At 43.6% G+C, this 22,244-nt stretch overlaps 1 protein-coding gene across 1 annotated transcript in view; it reads right to left on the reverse strand.

Moving 5' to 3' along the window:
• Positions 1-7,627: 7,627 nt before the first annotated feature.
• Positions 7,628-22,244, reverse strand: part of ASCC1 (activating signal cointegrator 1 complex subunit 1) — a 771,288-nt gene continuing 756,671 nt past the window's right edge. Inside the window, exon 10 of the mRNA XM_078643075.1 lies at positions 7,628-10,072. Within this exon, the coding sequence (XP_078499201.1) occupies positions 9,956-10,072 (117 nt within the window). The 3' untranslated portion in view covers positions 7,628-9,955. The remainder of the gene's footprint in view (positions 10,073-22,244) is intronic.

The following is a 22,244-nucleotide window of genomic DNA, read 5'->3' on the forward strand; positions in this document are numbered from 1 at the left end:
ACTGTATTTATTATTGTTGAATATTGTATTATTTGTGGATTATTGTATTAATTTTGTTTTCACTCATCCGGGGGAAAATCATTGTTATAATATAATTTTGAGGACAAATTTTCTAGAAGATGTCTAAGAAATTGCGTTCTGGAAGGGAAGTGGGAGGTTTACCTGGTGCAAATAACGATCCTATTCGCACAAGAAACAAATCTGTAAACAACCCCCCCCTTAAGGGTCAATGCCATCTTTTTGAGCTTTGGGATCTGCCCTCCCCTAAGAACGCTAATTTATCTACTAAAAAAGCCCCCTGCGCCTCGGCCCAGGAGGTCCATATGCAAGCTATTACATACCCGCCGCCCTCTCTTGCGCAGCCCGCACCACAACAAGCTGTGCCAGTGGTGTCCTCTTCCCTTGTTCTCTCCGAAGGGAATGGAGAGAGTAAATTCGCTTCATCGGTACTTGAAAGGGAACCCACGATTCTACCATCTGTGCCTCAAACCCCATCGAAGGATAGGTTGGGTGGTGATTTGTCATCACTATTTATTGACCTTGAACTTTGCGGCCGGTATGTAGACACAGCGAAAGTGGAGTCCCTGGCCCCTATTAAATCTTCGGGGGGTGCTACCCCATCCGGACTAATGTTGTATAGTAGTACCCCCTCATTGAACGATCAGGACATGTCTGATTTGTTAGTTGCTTCCGGGACTCCGGGTCTTAATCTATCCGGTATTTGCCGTCCAGTGGAAGCATGTGAAAAACCAATTTCTGAATCCATGATTGCTTTGGAACAATTACTAGCCTCTATTTTATCTCTTTTGGGGAAATTTGTTGGCAATTCGGATTGTATTTTGGAATCCGTTACCCAAATACTGAAGTCCTTGTTACAAAAGTCACCTGATATGAGGAGTGTCCCCCCCCCCCATGACCGAACATAGTCTGCCGATGGGGGGAATAAAGGTGGCTTCAGTGGATTCTGACACGAAAGCTGGGACATCGGTTTTGATACCACACACTGCAGCTATCCCCTTAACTGCAGTGCCGAACTGTATAAATAACTCAGTTCTTGAGATAATGGAGGAAAATAAATCCATATCTGGCCCTAAAGTGGTTCAAGACCTATTCCCCATCTTCGTGTCTGAAAATAAAAAAGAACTTACTGAGGATAAATACGAGGTAAAGGTAAAAAATGGTAAATTTAGAAACAATAAGGGGAATAAAAGGAAACCAACTCGTAAATATAGGAAGAAAAGGCAGCGGCGGATAATTTTTCAAAATTCTTTGTCTGCACTGGAAAATGAAGTGATCGACCTGGATCCTTCTTCTATACCTATAAAGGCAGATACCGATATTGAATTGAACTTACCTATTAGTACCTGTTTTAAGGTAGAAAGTGAACTGTGTCCGCCAACGTCTTTGGAAGTTATTCCACAAATGGGGGGCCCTCTCCCCAGTCTTTCTTTACCGTCAGCGACTGGAGTTTCAATTCAATGTTCATCTGGGTCCCTTAACCCTTTGGCCTCTCCTTTCCTTGTAGCTTCAGAGATTGGAGACCGCCATCTCCCGGATCGCCCTTTAACAACCTTAAAAGCTCCAGTAGAAACTCTAGTGTTAGACTTCTTACCTCTATTTGACGTTGACTTGCCCTTAAACAGAGCCTGGCTCCTTAAGCGTTTTAGCGAGATTGACAGTCTCCATCATATCCAAACTAGGGATATTGAGTTAGTCTCCCTGTTTGGTGAAGTCAAGGTAACGAGTATAAGGGTGAAATTTTATTCACCTATCATTGTAAATTTGATACTACAGCAAGCTGAGAATTTCCAGCGTACAGGCATTGATATTCTCCCGATTTTTAACCTGGGTAATATAAACCCGTCTTTTGGGGAGGTTTTTAGAAGGGAGGAACAAAATGGGGTAGCCTCTCCTCTTAGAGACCTGAAGATTTGGGTATCTAAGGGAAAACGCTCGGTTTCACAAGTGAAGCCACTTCCGCTGACTCAGAATTCCTCTTTGGCAGAGGATAATAATCGGTGGAACTGGCTGCACAGTGCCTTATCCACAAAATCAAAAGATAATCCCAGATTGTTTCAGCATCTTTAACACCTCACTAAATATTATCTCCTGGAACGCGGCAGGGATTCACAGTAGCCCAGAGAAATTTGAGTTTCTATTTTCTCTAGGAGCTAATGTGATCTGTTTACAGGAAACGTGGTGTATTGATACGCTGAAGGTCTCTAAGGATTATTATGCCCTGGAAGTGCCTGCCGTCCCTTCCAAGAAAGGTCACGCCAGGGGGGGAATCGCTTGTTTATTATCAAATAAATTGCAATGGAGATTCACCCATTATATTGATTCTAGCAAACTTTTTCATGCTATAACCATTGACAATCTGTTTAATAACGGCATAAAGTCCCCTATTGTAATCGTGAATGTTTATATTCCTCCGGAAGAGTGTTTTAATGTGATATTAAAGCAGGTATTTCGATATATTGACTTAATCAAAAATGTCCCATCCCCTCCGGATATTTTGCTGGTAGGAGACTTGAATTGCAAAATCTCCAATGTTAGTTTGGATCTTTTTAGGAACAAACCTAAAGAAGAGGCGTATTTTGTCCCTCAATCTCTCTTCCCTGATAAATTAGTGACAAACAAAAGAGGGAAGATTCTGCTAAAGGAATTAGCGGCAGTCGATGGACTTATATTAAATGGGAGATTTCCGTCTGACGTGCCTGCAAAATTTACTCACAAGTCTCCGTTTGGGTCTTCTATCTTGGACTATGCAATCGCAGACTATGGTTTGTTCCCTTCTATTCAGGATCTTAAGATTATATCTACTCCTCTGAGCGACCATAGTATATTGTTTGTTACTATTTCTTTAAAACCTTTGACAATCGCACCTTGGTCTTTTAACGGCAGTGAAGCTGCCTTTCACGCCTCCTCGGGAAGGTGCTTTTGGAATCCTTCAGCCATTAATGGGGTACAGGACTTCCTATCCGATACCCTATTAGTTTTAAATGAGTGGCGTGGGAATGAAATAGTATATTTTGAAGAATTTGTGCGCAACATTATTTTTTATGCTAAAAAAACCTCCCGACCCAGAAATAGGGTAGTGGTCCCTAGCATACTGCGTAGCCTGAACAAGGAAATAAATAAACTAGTCCGTGAACAATATCTTGATAGAGTCATGGAACGTGGAAAAGAAATATCAAGGTTAAAAAGAAAGAGAAGTAGACTCCAGTTAAAACTAAAAAAAGCAAGGGAGGATAATGTATGGATTAATTTGAGGGAATCTGTTGTCCATGGCAGGATCAGAGAATTTTGGGCTATAATCGGTAAGGGGTGCGGTTCTAGACTAAGCCCCTCCCCTATCCCTATAGCGGAAGAGGTATGGATTACCTATATTCGGGATCTCTATGCAGGGAACGGGACTTTAAGTGATGAGGCTGTCATTGGTGTTATTTCAGGTAATGATACCGCCATCGGTGCTACTCCCGTGGGTCTTAGTAATTACCCCGTTGAAAAAGAAATTGAGATGGCTATAAAAAACATGCGTGTCTCTGGGGCAATGGGACCCGATGAACTCCCCATGACGGTCCTGAAATCGGATCCTGCAAGGTGGAGTAAAATCCTGTATCCCCTGTTTAAAGCATGTTTTTTGATGAAAACGGTACCTGCCTCTTGGAGGGGAAGTATCTTGGTCCCTATTTTTAAGAAGGGAATTAGGGACAGCCCCAGTAATTATCGTTTGATTGCTCTCCTCGACTCCATCGGAAAGGTTTTTGCGAAATGTCTTCTAAAATCCCTCTCCGGTTGGGTAGAGGAGAATAATATATTGCCATTAGAACAGACTGGCTTCCGTAGGGACCACGGTACGTTAGATAACCTCACCGCTCTTCATGTGGTTACAGATAAGTATGTCCAGGTGAGAGGAGGGGTAGTGTATGCCGCCTTTATTGACTTCTCCACAGCGTTCGACAAAGTGGACCGTGGAACGCTGTGGAGAAAATTGGCAGTGCTTGGTCTTCCAACCTATCTGTTGGAGCTGGTGCGGGCTCTACATACAGAGACCTGGTGTAGGGTCCTGTTGGGGGGCGAAAGGGGGTTATCGGATACAATTCCATCTTTGAATGGCCTTAAACAAGGCTGTTTGTTGGCTCCCCTTTTGTTCTCCCTATACACGGTTGACCTACCCGCCGCCTTGTCTACCAGAGAGGGCATGGCCCCGGTGGTCGGGGGGACCCCTTTATCCTGCCTGATGTATGCCGATGATGTCCTTATCCTTGATTTAACCCCCAAAGGACTCGCAAATCGGCTTCATGCTCTCCATACTTTTGCTGTAGCTCATTGCATGAAGATAAATATTACTAAAAGTAAAGTTATGTGTATAGCTGGTACGAAGAGGTGCCGATCTGTTGATTTCGGTTGGTTTATCGGGGGTCAAAAACTAGAGGTTGTAAAGTCCTATACTTTTTTGGGGAAAATTATTACGGCTAACCTGAGTGAGAAGCTCCATATAGAGCATTGTACACGCAAAGCTATTGCCCATGGCAAAGGTTTAAATTCCCTATACCATGCAACGGGGAAACGGCACTTTCCGATTTTATTGGAAGTGTATAGATCTAAAATCCCCGCAACAATTCTGTATGGTATTGAACTCATAGATGTGAAAAATTGGGACTTTTGCCATAAGATTGAGGGGAAACTTCTAAGATCTCTCTCTTCCCTAAACACTGCGTGCTCTATGGCCGCCTGTAGGCTCGACTTTGGTCTTAGGAGTAGTTGGGTACAGGGATTATCTGCCCTTGTAAGATGGGTGGCCTGCCTTGCAAGAGCAGAGGTAGGGACAATGAGAGCGCTCCTCAGAAGTGAATTACTGGGTAATTTTAATGAGTTTTCTCAACTTGTTCGCAACTTTAGAAAAGCTGTAACCCTTTTAAAATTAGATGAAACTGCTCTGTTTTTGTATTCTTCTTCACAGTTAAAACTTGTTTTAAAAGCAGCTTCATGGGACCTATGTTTCCAGTCGGATAAAAAAGTAATTTGTGAAAAAAGGAAGGTAGATCCTCTCCTTGAATCCTATCGGATGAAACTCCCACAACCCTATGTTCTATGGACCCTACCGCATGGTATTCGTAGATTTTGGTTTCTTCTACGCTACGACTTATTACCTTTAAACCGACTGTTATCTAAATGGTATGGCTCCTCTCCTTTGTGCAATTTTTGTAAAGTAAATATCCAGGACTGTATGCATGTGTTGCTGATTTGCCCCGCGCTTCGTAAATTGCGCTCTAGATGGTTAAAAGTTATCTGTCTTCGCCTTGGCATTGTCACTTTGAATGGTTTTCTGTCTGCACTTTATTGTCCTCCCAATGAAATGTTCTGCTTCCATATTTTTAACTTTTTTAAAGGTTTCTTAGCTATTTATTAATATGTCTCTGGAGATGTTTTTTGACTGTCCGACTTTTGTAGTTTTGTTTCATATGTCAGTATTGTATTTAACCTAGGCTGTTTAAAGGGTATATTCTTTTCTTTTTCTTTTGTAATATAATTGTTTTGTGTCAAATCCTGTACATGTTTATGTGGCCCTCTTCTGAGAGCCAAAACATAATAAATAAAATTGAATTGGTGTGTGAGCAATACAGCTCCAAATTTTCACTGCACACACTCTATACGTATTGCACTCTGGAGAGTGAGATTAGAATGAGTTTGGTGCTGACCGGAGCAATACTGTGAGAGTGCGTGCATGAAAAAAAGAAAGTATTTAGCGGTGTATTAATCACACACCACCAAATGTTTACGTTTTCACCGACGCACTCGTCTTGGAAGAGGTGTCAGTTCAAGACACATATAGCATGAGGACTGCCCCGAGTTAATTAGTATCGTAAAGTAAACTCCCATGTGAGTGTTTTTCCCTGTACATTGGGGGATCTTTATTTGTTTCGCTTCCTTGGGTCTGCCAGCATGGTGCTGCAATCCTTTGGCTGATGGGCCTCCACATTTGCTAATGGGCCTAGTAGTAGTTGGTGAAAATAAAATCATTGCGATTGACAGATGAATGCAGGGAAGGAGATAGAAGACGAGGGAGTCAATGACAGGCTAGAGAGAGAAAACAGTCCCTTGCTGTACTGATGCTTGAGTAGCACTTATGCCTAAAAATCAAGTGTTCCTAAGTACTGACAGGGAACTTGGGGAAAAAAGGACATGAAAGGAAAGAAGGAAGTACAAAATAGGAAGAGGCAGGATACTCTCATGTTGGTTGCTTGTCTAGCACTTATGCTAAAGCATGGGCTGTTTCAAGGCGCTGAAGTAAAGCCTAAGTGGAAAAGAGAGCCCATGAGAGCGAAAGCAGGAATAAAGTACAAAGAACATTTAATTTACACACAAAATGTATACGTTTGAGCAGACAAGGCTGACTTGCAGTGGGTTAGTAGAAAACGCTGGTTGTTGAAGGCAGCATCTTAATTTATCATTCCTAGCTACCAATATATGATCGATTATTGAAAATGTCAGTAAATTTCAATGCATTTAATATGCAATCTCAGTCTAGAGGATGTAACCACGGGACAGAGAGGACAACCGAATTATGCCCCAACTGCATCAAAAGTATACATTTTGCTCAGGTTCATTCTAGGCTTGGCAACGTGTTCCTCTGTAAATTCCCTAACACTATGGCAATAATTTCTTAACATTTTTGTTTATTTTACATTTTCCTATAGCGCTGCTTTTTATCGAGCCATTGAACTTTCTACCACACCATTTCACTGTAATCTTTTACTTTATTAAGGACTGGCACTGGCCACCATGTAGAGTCAATATAAACAAGGGTTTATGTGTATATGGCTTGTGACTGAAAAGGGCTAGAGAGCACAGAAACAGAGACCTAATTAAGGCAGGTGTGACAAACTTTGAACCTCTGACTTTCAATGGTTCTGGTCAAGATACAAATACGAAGCATGTGCCCAAGAGAGATTTTACTGTTTGTTAACAATAGAAATTGCCCCTGAAGTGCCACTGAGATCTACATTTTTCCACATTGTCAGACGTTTTCATATCTTCTGGAACATAACTTTCTATCTCTGCCGCTGGTAAGAGAGAGGATAGCTCTCTCTCCAACGAATACTTTGTTCCAGCTCCACTGGCTTGGGTGCCTTTGTGTGACATTTTAATGCTTCCTGGTCTGAGTACTTGTGTGTGACATGTCCTTGCTTTTTGGGATTACAACTGACTTATAGCAGTGCCAGTTGAGGATTTGGGTGGAACCAATAGAGTACGTGGGTGGAGCCAGCGGAGGACGTGGGTGGAGCCCAGGGAAAGTAGGTGTGGTCTCCGGCAAACATTTGAGCACCTGCACTTCATATTTTACAAATTAAGCACTGCCTTTACATCTGTGACTTGAACCATCACAAATCAATTCAAACGTGGCCTTAAAACTTGGCTGATTTTTTTATTAAGCTTTTCCCATCTTTAGTGCATCATCTGTATACAGCAACCCCTCACTTATGCGCCTAGAAGCCCACACTGATAGTGCGCGCTAAAATGACAAATACAGATACAAATTACCTGTTCAGGATTTTGCACACAAACCTCCTTTTCGTTGACGGGCATTTAAAAAAGAAAAAAAAACAAGCAAACACAGTGATTCTCTCCTCCATGGGCCACATTGATTTATTGTGTCATTTGGTTGTGAACACAAATCAGCAGAAATTGGATTAACAGTACATTTTACAGCTCCGCTGTGAATGCAAGCACCACACAGAGAATAGCTGATAGCAGCATGAAGGACCTGGCTATTATAAAAGAAACAGTTTGCTGAAACAAGAATAAACACTGTAAAGAGTTGCAAAACGTCTTCAGGATGACTGGTTCTTAACACTATAACACACCAGTTTGTAGACTTTAACACGAGTATAAATCTGCAGACGAATGCCACCAGAATCTAATAAACTGCTCAACAGGACATAGCAATATACTGACAGTTTAATTTCCATGTGCTAGAAAAACTAAACAAAGCCATATTATTGCCACAAAAACGAACACAGACACTTGTCGTAGGTCAGGAAAATCAATATTGCTGCTAATTGAAGATCCCTGGGGACGTTTTATATAAAATGACGCACTGTCCCTGCGGGTGGTCATATGTCAGAAAATAAATCCATATTGTTGCTAATTTTAAGACACCTAGAACTGTGTTAAGTAAAACGGTGCACAGATGGACTTGTCGCAGACAGGAACAGTGCGCCAAATGGTGTTTGTGGCTTCTGGAGGGGCAAACTCGGGCCAGCACCTACCCTTCGCATCTTTCAGTGCTGTTGGGTCACCAGCCTGCTGAGAAGTAGGTAAAGATCATTCTCCCATTCCCACTGCAGGAGGATGCATTGTGTGACTAGACCTGTCTGTGTGGGGATATCTATCTGGGGGGCTTGGGGCTCCTGAATCCAACCCTTAAACCTAATATGTATCGTACAATTAGTGTGCGTGGCGATGGTCATGTTTGCCCCCATGCCCATGTCTGTATTACGAAATGGGTAGAAGGGCAAACGTCATCTCTCAAGTGCATGGGGGCCACACCACCGTGCAAATAAAAGAACACCACCGTGGGGTCGTACTGGCGCACAATGTGCATTAGCACAATCAATATCACAGAAGTGTCTGTGTCCCCTTCAGTAGTACCAAATTGGCCTTGGGCAAAAAAAGGAGTTGAAATGGCTGCTGTGCCCTCTGTAATACGCTACATGGACCAGTGAAACATGTAGGTGTCGCATTGCCCATCAATTGCACATAGTAACTTTAATTTTGGTTTAAGGACTTTTTTACTTCTTTTTGGAAGAAAAATCTGCTGATTTTATTCCGTCAATCCCTTCTTTTACCTTTTATGAACTGCATAAAATGAAAGACAATAACACGATCCCTGTCAATTTCCTATTTTGTTGGGAGCATCAGTGAACATATGTTACTGTGAAGTAGGTGTAAACCGAACTGTTAGAAGAATGTTGGTAACGGCGGATCATTACAACCGAGGCTAGTTGTTGAAACCTCAAGGGCCAACGTCCTCTCACTTGAAACCCCATCAGATGCTGAATGTGGCTTCAGTGCGGACTTGCTTGCTGATCATAGAATTAAGTTATTAGTATGTCTTTCGTTGTATGGACACAAAAAGCCAATTTTAAATTTTTTGGTACATGCAAATGCTTCTAAATTTGATGTGCTTCAAAGATTTACTCTTTCTGTTTGTATGTGTTGTGTGTTTCTCAAATGCTCTGCTCTGAGTCCAGTAAATTAAAACATAGTCCGGTTGAGTAAGAAATAACTCAGCAGCAATAACAATGCAAATCATGATAATATGCAGAATTAGTCAATTTCTTGTGGTTGAATTTAGGCCACTGTAATATGAGCTGACACAGGCAGATACAGTAAAAGGTACCAATGGCCCTCAGATCATCTGATCATGTATTATTAGAATATTAGAATGTTGTAGAATGTTGAGCACTCCATTGCAGACAATGGAGTGCTCTGGTCTTCTACAGGACTGTAAAGCCTGCAGAGCAACAGTGTAATGTTTTTTTTCATTCACAGCTGCTGCTGTGAACAAAGGCCACTCGGAGCCCAAGGCGATTTAAATCCCCTTGGGCTCCGTGAGGCCTTTGTTTTATTTGTTAGAATATTCTGCTCTCTGCAGAATGTTCTAATAGCCTTATAGCCCTCTATAGTTGGGCTATACCAGCCATTAAAGCTCCCTTGTTAATGGCCCTCGTCTTCAGCTCAGGCCTTTAACACTGGAGTGGGCCTTTAATGGCCGGTATAGCCCGCTACGGCAGGCTATAAGGCTATATTATGGCCATCATTCGGATGCTTAAATAAGATAAACATGGGTGACTGTTTCCACTTTATAAAAGTCATAAGACAAACGTGCACACAGATTTGGAGTCGACATCTTGTGTACTGCATACGGGATCCTATGTGTGATACTTCAGTTGAAAGAGATTTGACCAGCTGAGGCATAATACCCAGAACTGTCCACAGAGAACCTCTCGGAGATGTGCACCGCTTTCAGATCCAGCTCGCCGAAATTGAAATTTGTGAATATCTGGAAAAGAAGAATAGAAATCTTGAGTCAAAAACACATCAACAAATACATTAGATATTTCAAATAACAGGAAGCCAGTGCTAAAGCAGGAAGCATCTAAATGCACTGGTTCATATAGGATTTTGTAAGTGGACAAGGAGTTAAACACACAAATACACATGCCAAGAAAGCTCTTCATTCTGCTGCTCTTATTAAAGCATCTTATAATAACTACCAGCCCGAAATAGGATTGCTAAAATTAACATCTCTGGATGGTTCTTCTCGACCACTAAAATATTTAACTATCACATCAACATACAGTTACAACTGTATATGAGCTTACATCCTGAAGTCGACAAGGCTCCTCTTGCCTTCTCTCATCTTGGACAACTATGTCTATGCTGTTGTTTCATGGGGTTTCATTAGTTACATATGCAAATATGTCTAAATTCCCCATATTGTTATGCATAGCTCTCATAGGGAGCCTCTATAACCATTAAAGGCCCGCTCCAGCATTCGGCGCAGGCCGTTAACAAGGGCGCAGGCCTTTAATGGCCGGTAGAGCCCGCTACAGAGGGTTCTAAGGCTATTAGAACTTTCTACATATAGACGGCAGAATGTGCTAATTTGTAAAACAAAGGCTACACGGAACCCAAGGGGGCTCTGTGAGGCCTTTGTTAAACATTGGAATGTTGATGCTCCGGGCTGCTACTGGCCATAAGAAGCCCGGAGCACTCCACTGTTTTCAATGGAGTGCTCAACATTCCAGTGTTCTAATATTGTTTAGTTTCTGAAAGTCATAACTCCTTGATAGGACATCACAACAACTGATAACAAAACTGGTTATCGACAATTGTGATTTCAAAAAAGGCCTTCCAGGCGAGGTGACAGGCTCCCTGGGAGCCTGTCAGCACTGCCCTGCTTGCCGGCTTTTGACTGAAAGCAGAAAGCACAGCTGCAGGAGGGGGAAGGAAGGCAGGGAAGGTATTGGGATTGGTTAAGGATAGCAGGTAAAATATTTATGCTTCACATTGGCATTAGGGAGGGGAGGGCATGTTATGTATTGCTCTCCCATTATCCTGCGCCACTGCACAGTAGTTGAAGGCAGGGGCAGATGATTTTGGGGGCCATTTATAACATAATATTACAGGTGGGTAAAAAGTGAATTACGAGGATGTTTTTGACCTCAGAGTTGAGGGGCATCATAGACAACTCGAGCTTTGATCTCCTTGTCTATTTGACGTCACCCAGAACCCCTCTGTGAAAAATACCCCTGTAATTTATTGTTACCCATCTATAATCCTATATATTGTGTAATCCCAAAACACAGAACATGGACATCTAACGAAGGGATGCCTTAAGAATCACGAGAAGGAAAAAGACATAGGCTTAGTCATGGAGAATGACCTGTTGGATTTATAGCCTAATACTAAACTGTGTCTTATGATACACAATAGGGCTTAGAAATAGCCCCTTACCATAGTACTGCATCTATTGCATTATAAACCTCAAGATGTCTGTGGTGAACAAATAGTGTACTTTTTAATTTACAATTTCACTGCATGTACATCTATACCAGGGCCGGCGCTAGGCATGGGCAGTGTGGGCAGCTGCCCAGGGCCCCTTAGCCAGCCCTCCAACTTGGGGCCCCGCACCAATGCAAGAGTCAGACCACCGCATGGAAGGTGCCACCTTGCAAGCGCGCCACCTTAGGAGGCCCCCTCCACTCGCCTCACTGCTATGGTGTAGCAAGGGGTACCCGAGGGGAGGGGGCCCCCATTCCCAGTTGCAAGAAGACACATTCCTCAGGTTTGTCCTCAATTAGACCTCCACCCCCACCCACACAGAGGCACAACGGGCTGGCTATTGCCTTGCAGTTTAGCTCCCTGACAGTATTAACCCTATCTGCAGATAACTGCCCTCACACCTTCAGACCTTGATGAGCTGTTAAGAGGTGCTTGTTGTAGGTGGCTGAGAGGGAGGGCTGCAGCTTCAGGAGGAGGGGCATCTATTCAGACGCATACAGCCCTGAATGTGTCATGTCTATGCAAGTTAGAGGGGCATCGCACAGTCCCTCTCTGCCCAGGGCCCCAAACATCTTAAAACCGGCCCTGATCTATGTTGGATTCGTTAAAACAATATAAACCCATTTATGGGCGCCCGCCGTGCATGCACACTTGAAGGTGGCCATCTTGAAATGGGCAAAACCTATTTTAAGGTGGCCATCAACTGATTGCGCAGAAAGGGCAAAAATACTTAAAGAAATTAAATAGGAGAGGGGAAGTGGTGACAAGTGGAGAGGGGAGGGCAGCAACGAAGCATCAGTGGTGAGGGAGTGGGAATACTTTCAAAAATACAGAGTTGGATGGGGAGAGGTGGGTGAAGTAATGGGCAAGCTAGGGGTTAGGAGCGGAACACAGAGTGAGGAGGTTTGAGGTAAAGTGAAGGAGAAAGCAGCACATTGGAGATACAGCTAGAAAACACATGCACTGCCATAAACTGCTTAAAGGAAAAGAAAAACTTAGTTCCTGGAACGCAAGCAAAGTCACCAGTGGAGGGATATAACTCAAGCAATCACAAAACCCCAAGTCTGAAATACTCCTGGCCGGCACATACACATGAATAAGAATATAAGCCTTTGAATTAAGAGAAAACAACTAAGACAGATGATAGACAATAGCGCCATCCAATCATAAGGAGAGGGCAGACCTGAAGCTCGCTTTTTATACTTTTGCAAGACTGTCTGGCCAACATAAAAAAGACAGGCAAAGCTGTGACCTAAAAATCTTGGTGCCGGAAGGCCCCTAAGGCCCTAACCCCTGTTAAGAAAGTCAGGCTTGTAAGCTTCTCTCGCCCAGTATTGTTCAGGACTGATATTTAAACCCCTTCACTTTTAGAGAGGAGGGAGAAAATAGGGTGAGAACACTAGGCACATAAACATTTAAAACAGCCCCATTTATGTATAGAATGATCCAATTGCCCTGTGTTCTGTGCTACCAACAATCTGATCTCATTCTTTTGCAAAATGATTGCCATATGATATAGTAAAATGATTAATTTATATTCTAAGGACAGGTTACTGGCATAATCACTGGCAAGTGGACTCCCGGTTTCATGGGCATTACCTTTCAATGAAAGGTGTTTTAAGTGAACGACAAGATACAATTTAGTTTTAGTAGTCCCATGATGATCAATTCCGGAGCTCTCCATGCCGAAGTGAATAGATCAGTCCACTCTCATATATTCTGTCTCATTGAGCTTTGTTATCCATGTATACCACGTTCAAAGGGGTAGTGGCCTAGGCTTTATGCTGACCTCAAAGACAGCCATCCCTAAACGAGTTTTAATGCTCAATAATGTTTGAAGCTTCACTACTAAAAGATGCAATTTGTAGGAGCTAAACTGCATGGAAAAGATGACTGATCTAAGCATTACTGGGAGGTCCACAATCCAAAACTCATAAATATATGGACACTGGTCCAATTTCAGGGCAGGACTGATGACCTATGACTCTTCCAACTTGTCCTTTCAATTACTTATTATTGCACTTTTTACGACACTTAAAAGCAGGTTACTTACTTATTATAATGCTCTTTGTGGTGGATACTCAATCTAACCAGCGATTCTCCATCTTTTGAATATCCCCAGGTCCACACTAGTTCCATAATTGTTCATAGCAATTGTTTCCACATGCCGACAGGACTCTGCTGGGACCTCACTGCCAGCCAGACGCATTGTTGCAGAGATGCATATAAAAGCTGCCCCTGCATGCTGGCGTCAGTTTATCTTGAACTCTTCTATGCCCACAGATGCAGCTCAACCGTAACAGATTGGCAATGACTACCAAAACAAACTTGATATCTTTTCACAATCAAAACGGTCCATTCCATAGAACGGAGCGGGGGAGGTTGGAAAGGAATCAGCAGTTATCGACCAGAAAAGGCATTATCAAAGGTAAGTGACTTTTTCTTCTGATGATACGTCAAGCCATATATTCCAACCCTTTTGAACAGATACAAATGAAGAACCTTCCAACATGGAGGGTCTGAGGAGGGAGCTAACACCGAGAAGTCCTGCAGGATCAAGCGGGCGAAACTCTGCAGACCTAACTGAAAAAACTGCAGTGCCTGATGAATGCATGCACAGACACCTAAGTAGCAGCCTGCCAGTACTAAAACACCCACCACCAAGGCCATCTCGGAGTCCTGGCTCTGGTGGAATGAGCCAACAGGGTCTCATGGGCTCCCTCTAAGCCAGCTCACAGCATATTTGTATGCACAGGAAGATCCACTCGGACAGAGTTAATTTCTGCACCACCTTTCCCTTCTTAGCACTGGCAAAGCCCACAAAAAGTTGGTTGTCAACTTGAAACTCCTCTGTGGCCTCAACGTAAAAACTGTCAGCCCTTTTTGGGTCCATACAGTGAAGCCTCTTCTTAGAAGGATGCAGCAGAGAGTAAATGTAGGGATGATAATCGACTGACATAGCAGAATAATGACAACTTGGAGAAGAAAAGAAGCAAGGTTCCGCAGCATCTATTTGTCAGGGAAGATGTATAGTTTTACTGACAGTACTTGAAGCTCAATGAGGAGAGGTGCAAAAATAACTGCAATGAGGAACAGTGTTTTGATAGTTAGCATCCACAGAGAGGAGCTGTGCATGGGCTTGAAAGGAGTGCGCAATAGGAACATAAGATGCAAGTTATGGTAACATTGGTACATAATGAAAGGTGTCAGCGGGAACATATGCGAGCCCTTATAGAAAATGCATCAAAATTAGTGCCTTGAATGACATAGGTTGATTAAATAAACATAGCAAAGCTGAAAGGGCTGAAAAATAACCTTTTACTGTGACCACTGCAAACCCTTGCTAAGCAAGAGATAGAAAACCAACAAAACATAATAAAATTGAGCTGCAGCGTGTCAACTAGACAGTCTTCGCACCCAGTCCAAACTATGTCCAATGACCATAATAGATTGGTGCCTAGCGCAAGATTTCTACTACAGCACTTAAATCAAAACTGCTCAGTTGTCGCTGTTCAATCTCCACGCACAGAGAAGCAGGCTGGGGAGATTCCGGTGTAGGAGCCTGCCTTGTTTATTGAGAGAGGAAGTGCTCCCGAAGAGGGCGACAGTACGGACGGCAAATGCTCAGGCTGAATAGATTGGGGTACCACACTCTCCTGGTCCAATCTGGGCTATCAAAATGATATGAACATAGTCCTTCCTGATCTTCAGAACTCGGGGCATGAGGGGTGGCAGGAAACTGCTGGAGACTTGCGCTGCTGTGCAGACAGAGTAAGTTTCCTATGGAGGATCGTAGTGGGTAGTGCACAGTAATCATGACATTTTTTGTTCTAGGTGGTGGTGAAAAGATCCGACTAGGGCAAGCCCTACAGGGTGAAGATGCCTTGAGCCACTGCCAAATGAAGGCACCATTTATAGTCCAACAGCTGACATCTGCTGAGTTACTCTGTCATTACGTGGCCACCAAATGGTTGGCCCTTAGCGAGATTGTCTACAGGTCCACACATTTTTAAAGGCTTAGTGTCTCCTGAGACAGCATCCATGACCCCACACATCCCTGCATTTTGCACTACAAGAAGACGGTCATGTTGTTTGTCAAGCCTGAACTGTATTAACTGATGGATGGAAGGAAATCCTTCATAGCCAACCAAATAGCATGAGTGCCAGAAGATTAATGGGAAGCTTCCGCTCTACTGGAGGAACCAAAGGTTCCTATTCTCCACTTCACCCCTACTCAAAGAGGATGCATCTATCACTACAGTAAGCTCTAGGTGAGGTAGAGATATCAGCCTGCTGCAGATCAAGTTGGCATTCACCTGCCACCGCTGAAGGTCCCACGTGGGCTCCTTTGATATGCAGACATTGTCCGAAAGACAGCGCTGGTGTTGAGTCCATTGGAGGCAGAGGTTCCACTGCAAAGCCTGCATGTGCCAGAGAGGATGTGGGGCCAACAGAGAACAAGAGACCAAAAATCCAAAAAAATGTCTCAGAACCATCTGTCTGAAACATCTTGATCATAAACTGAATGTTCCAGACTCTGCAGTGGCAGAAAAGCCTTTGTCAAGACCACCGTGTCTGGGATGGCCCCAATAAACTGAATCCTCTGTTCAGGCATCAGGTCTGGCTCGCTGATGGAGAACCCCCAGTATTAAAGAAGGGTGACCATTGTTTGGAGGTTGCACGGGGCATACTGTGGTGTGCCCACCTTTCAGCAGTCAGTCATCAAAGATCATGAATATATGTATCCCTGACATGTGAAGATGGGTCGCGGTCACTTCCAACCCACGTTTGTAAACACCGACCAAAGGGAAGAGTGACAAACTGGAATTGCTCTGACCCCACCATCCCAAAGGTAGCGCCTGTGGGACTGCAGGATGGGTACATTAATTTAAAATATTTAAAATATTTATAAAGTGTGTGATTACCCTAATACATCCTTAGTGCTATCTATAATTACTGAATAATCATCCAGGTCTTTAGATGCTTCCTAAAGCAGAAGACGTTGGTTTGACACCTTAGATAAAGTGAACATGAGCTCCACTTGAAGGCTGTCTGATAAGAAAAAAGACTTGAATTATTGTCATGCTTTCTTTATCTATGGCATATGCAGCAAAAAAGCAATAGGAGAGGGTATGGCTCTGGAGCGAGCATACCACAAGAATAATTGCCTGATGAAAACAGGGCTAGAGTCATGCCAAGGTGTAGAATAAATGTAACAGCAGTATTTCTTGACAGGGAGCCACAAAATATTGTATAGCTAACTAGAAATTTAGGTGTGGTGCAGTTGGTTGAGAAGCAGCACCTTCTCTCTACTGTTGCGTACACTGGAGTTGGAATAGTAAATTATACTTTTCCTAAATCCAGCGCGACCACTACAGCAAGTCAATGTACCTACTTGTGTTGTAATGTACCGCGTTGTAATCGCATGCGTTGTAAACGCATGCGATGTAAAGTGTCCTATTCGCAAATTCAAATGTAGTGTTTTTTAGCAGCAGATAACAGCAGTGCGGCATCGAATGCAGAGGGTGGTGTGAGTACTGCCTTCTTCATGAAAGTGCTCAAGGTTGAGGACATGAATCCTAGGTCTGTCTTTCAAACTTAAGATCTAAAGCCCTGTGATTAATCCAAAATGAAAACTCATTTAGCTCTTCTTTTGGTCCCTTCCATATTAGGAATATATCTTCCAATGCTCTATACCAGACAGATATATATATTTCCTGTACGAATTAGCTTTATTACAGATTAATTTCTCTTCAAAATACGCCTTGTATACGTTTGCCAATCGTGGGGCAAATGCACATTCCATTGCTACTGCCTTAGTTTGTAGGAGGAAATCTTCCCAAAACAGAACAAATAAACGTACTTCCTCGCTGCTTCTCTCCTCCATTGTCTTTCTGCGTCCAGGCGGAACAGGACGCAACCAGCCTCCTCTAAGCTGTTGGTAACCTTGTTCAAAGGGCTGATTTCTCCTTTCCTCTACTGAATCTGAAGATGTATCAGACAATGTAATCCAGCGTTTTCTGTATCTCCCTTGGAATTGCTTATTGATATAGAGAAGTGTGGCTCAAATGGTTAGAGCGGCAGACCCTGATGCAGAGGTCTGGCCTGGGACCAGGGTTCAATAGCCGCCTCGGCGGGTCTTGGGCTCAATTTCCTCGGACCCGATAATTCTCGCCCCTGTGCCTATTCCATGGGTCACACTCTGTGACTCAGGGCAATAGCTTGCTTAATCTCCACAACGGCCCCCAAAAGCGCTGGGATGCCTGGTTTCGCCCAGGAGTGGACACTCACAGGGAAAACCAGGAAGGGTTCCTAAGCGGTATACGTACAGCGCCGGGACACTACCTTCGGGAAGTAGCTGTGCGCTCTATAAATATTGGTACATTTACATATGCCCAGGATTTGTAGCGGAGGAAAAAAAGGATCTTTTAGGTAAGGGTAGGTAGTCTCGTTATAATTCAGTTCTATCTTTTTTCAGTTAAATTGTTTTCTGCTTGGTTGTAAGTGTTTTGAATTCCTCAAGCTGTAAATCGACCTCTTCTATCAGTGTTTTCTCATTCCCGATTGTTGTGCCTTATAAAATGGTTTTCCTCTAATAACTCAAATTCTTACAGTTCTATCGTTATAATTGAGGCAGCGCAGCGTCACTTCCAGAGGCGGTGGATGGAGGCTGATGCAGCGTTTGATGAACCACCTGCAGAGAGCAAGAGAAACTGGTATGAACAAATTCAGGATCCAGCCTGGCGCCTGGGGATAGTCAGAAGATGAGGAATCTGCGGTTAGAAGCATCAATCAGAAATGCATGTCTGGCACGTTCTGCAGAACCTTACAGCGCCGCCTGCAGGAAGCAGGAAAGTGCACTATACTGCAGCTGAACACTTCAGCAGAATGTTCGCTGGGCACAGCCAGGGCAGAAATGCACCTTTGCACGGTTCTTGTTGATATTCTTCAGAAATGAAGGGACTGGGGCAGCAAACAGTAACCACATGCGTATTTGGAGTATGGATCAGGATCGAAACATACATGTCACAGCCGCGCATGCAGCATCCCAGAAAGGACACAGGTATATTGGCCATTCTCTTGGTCATGGATGTGTCACTTCCTTCTTTGAGAATCACACGATCCACCGGGTATTCACGCGATTACTGGATCAATGGACACACGGTAAGAAATGTGCATTATGCAAGGAACCCTGGAAGTGAGTCACACTGTTTTAGAAAAGAGATGAGAAAAAAAATAACCTGGCAATGAATGAAAAAGCACAGCACGGTATGAAGACTAAAACCCTTGTCGGCCAAGGTTTTGGGAGTTTCTCTGACCAACTGGCTAGTCAGCCATGGAGAAAGATCATGCTTGCTTCCTCGATGCTCATAACTGCAACAACTCCGTTTAAGCCAGAAGGCGAGGCCTGCAGCGGGAACACACATACCTCTCTTTCTTTTGTATTATTTGTCCGTTTTGAAACACAAAGTGGTTGAATAAATGATCTGGCACACATAACTTACTGACTCATTAAAGTAATGGCCAGCTAGGATGTGCCGAAAACCATGGCAGTAAAGTGCATGTCTCAAACAATTTAAACTGTGACATGTTGCTCTGTTATTGCCTCAGAAGTCCGAAGAAGCTGTTTCAGTAGGAAACACATTATCTTTTGTCGAAAATTGTAGTACATTTTTCATTGTTCCAACAAAAGCATGAATGAGTATTTATGCTCAGTCTTGATTTGCAATGGATGTAGGCCGCGTGGTTATGTGAAAAAGTAACACGGTAGCGTTCACCTAACAAACAAATACATGTCACAACACAGCGGCTAAGTAATCACTGATACCAGCGCCGGCGTTAAAGGAAATGTCCCCTTGTGTATCCAGAGCACAAGTGCTTTGTTATACCCACCAGATACACAAGCCTGGAACATAATTTAAGTCTGTATACAGGCCTAAATACGCATGGGCAATGCCAATAGGCCTGGCTTTAAAGGACTGGTGTATGGTAATGTGAAGGATTACAAGTAAAAAGCATGGGAATGGATAGGTATTTGTGTGGAGGCAAAGAAATGTACAATAATATTGGTGTAGGTTGAAACATCAGCTGACAGGTGCACTGCCAAACGAAACCTAAACATCGATGTTGGTTAATGATTGCCCTCCTCACATCTGTGATGCTGCCAGAGAAAAACACCATGAATCAACTAGTTCTCTAAGGGTTTTATTACAAATCTGAAACTTGCGGGGTGCAGTGGTGGCGGTCTTCCGACTGACCCATTACGACCAGGGTGGTCGGGCCGCCCTGGGACCTCTGATCCCTGGCGGTGTTGCAGCAGTATTGAGGCCACAATATTTCATAGGCACCGCCCTAGGAACGCCAAAGACCCGCCCGCCAGACAGGAGAAAACTCATAATCTGGCAGGCAGTTTGTACATGGGCTTGGGGTGTGGGAAGATGTTGCGTGCCGCGATCGCATAATATAACAGGAAACAGAAGATTCCAATGGAGCCTACACTCGAGGAGGAACCACAGGTAAGTGTTATTTTAAAAAGGCAATTATATTCAAAGTACCGAAAACTAATGACACATGCCCAAAAACTTAGTGGACGAGTAAACCAAGATGTGTGTACTTCATAACGTATAAAACGTGTGAATAAGGTGATTTCTTGGGTGTGCATGTGTAGAGTTGGTAGTAAAGGGTCCTTTAAACCTCGTCACCAAAAATATGTTGAGACGCTGTCATTTCAAAGAACACTTAATTGTAAGCACAGAAATAAACACATAAAGCCCACAAAGGCAAGTAGATGCAAGAGCAAGAGATGCAACCACAGTAATAAAGGAGATCGCCTCCCAGGAAAACAAAGGAACCTCCAAGCTCCCAATGAATGCAAAACAAATGGAACACTGTTTTGTAGGAATACATACAATACAACACGTACATTATGGAATGCCAATTCCAATTCCAAAAATTCTTTATTTCGGCCACATAGGCCATAAAAGATGCAATAAAATACAATACATATAATTAAAACACAGTATTTACAAATAAAAGATTCTACTGGACCTGCATGGGGTAAGGGATAGAAGGTAATACAAGTTCAAAAAGACATTTTCCTCCTTATTATCCATGCTGCCATTAAAAATTTTGAAACGGCAAAGACAATATGGCCCAGAGTGTTGGTTTTCATAACCCTGTAGGCCTGTAGGTACTTCCTGAAGCCCAGGTTCCGACACAAAGGTGCTATCCAACGCCTCCTCGGGCTCTGGTAAGCATGGCAACCAAACATTATGTGTAGATCATCTTCATCATGGGATTTACAGCATGGACAGAGTTTGTCACCCCCTGTGGACCATTTGTAAGTGAATACTTTGGTGGGGAGTGTACCGAACCTCCATTGCAGGAACAGTTTCCTCGCCAAGAGAGGAAAAATAAAATCCATAAAAGGTTCAAAGACATAAGAATTTTTGGATTCCATAAAACGTCCCGTCAAGGTGCCACTATTATGAGCATTATCCATGTCAGCGAGGTATTTGTTCTTGTACAGCTGGGCAAGAGTTTTACGCGTAATCCTTTGACAGCCCTGAGCTGGGTCATCCCATAAGTCTGGCAAGTTCAGGCTAAACAGTTCCGACTTGATAAAGGCCAGCCAGGGAATTTTGCAGTTGGCATTCAGCCTCATAACATGAATAAGGTCCTGTCTATAATGATACAGTTCCTCGGTGGTCCATATCCGATGCCAAAACTTCACGGGTTTCGACAGAAGATCCTCAGCAATAGAGGGAAGGCCCAAGTCTAGTCTTAAGGGGAGAAGTGGCGTACCTTGCGGGAGAGCAAGTAGGCGTCTCAGAAAACTATTTTCCACACCTGCCAGAACCTTCCCTGCTTTATGTCCCCACAACTCACTACCATACATGGCTGCTGCCTTCGCTTGGGACCTGTATGTTTCCAGGGCCGGGCTTACAGGTTTAAAGGTGGACTTATTGGCCACTTTCAAGAGTGCGCCCGATAGCTGGGAAAGTTTCAGCCTAGATCTCGCTACCTGGCAGTCCCACGATAAATTTTCTTGAAGTGTTACCCCCAAATATATAAAGGTCGAGACCCTCTCAAGACTAGTTTCCCCCCGTTTAGGATTGGATCTGGTTTTGGTAGGGGGGTTGAAGATCATAAACTTAGTTTTTTCCGTGTTCACCTCCAACCCATGTTGGCGACAGAAAAGGCCAAAACCATTCACAATCCTCTGAATCCCCATGGGGGATTTGGAAAGCAGGAGGGTATCATCAGCAAACATTATTGCCGGGACCCTCCTGCCTGCCAATAGCGGGGCATCATTGTCCTTAACAGCGTCAAGATGTTGAATGACGCTGTTAATATAAAGACAGAACAGGGTCGGGGCCAAGACACAGCCTTATCTGACGCCTCAACGGACCGGGAATTTGCCCGAGAGCTTACCATCCCTCCCACACCTTACTTGTGCATAGTTGTTCTCATGCAACCTGATGATGGTACTAAGGAGGTGAGGGGGTACTCCTAGCTTTTGCAAAACCTCCCATAGTTTCCCTCTGGGGACTAGGTCAAAGGCTGACCTCAGGTCCACGAAGACCATGTACAGTCTTCCTCCCTCTATCGTTACCGTCTTCCAATATAGGAGAAGGAGGCGGAAGATTTGGTCCATGGTCGACGTG

This window comes from Lissotriton helveticus, chromosome 5_1 (assembly GCF_964261635.1).
Source record: "Lissotriton helveticus chromosome 5_1, aLisHel1.1, whole genome shotgun sequence".
Classification (NCBI taxonomy): domain Eukaryota; kingdom Metazoa; phylum Chordata; class Amphibia; order Caudata; family Salamandridae; genus Lissotriton; species Lissotriton helveticus.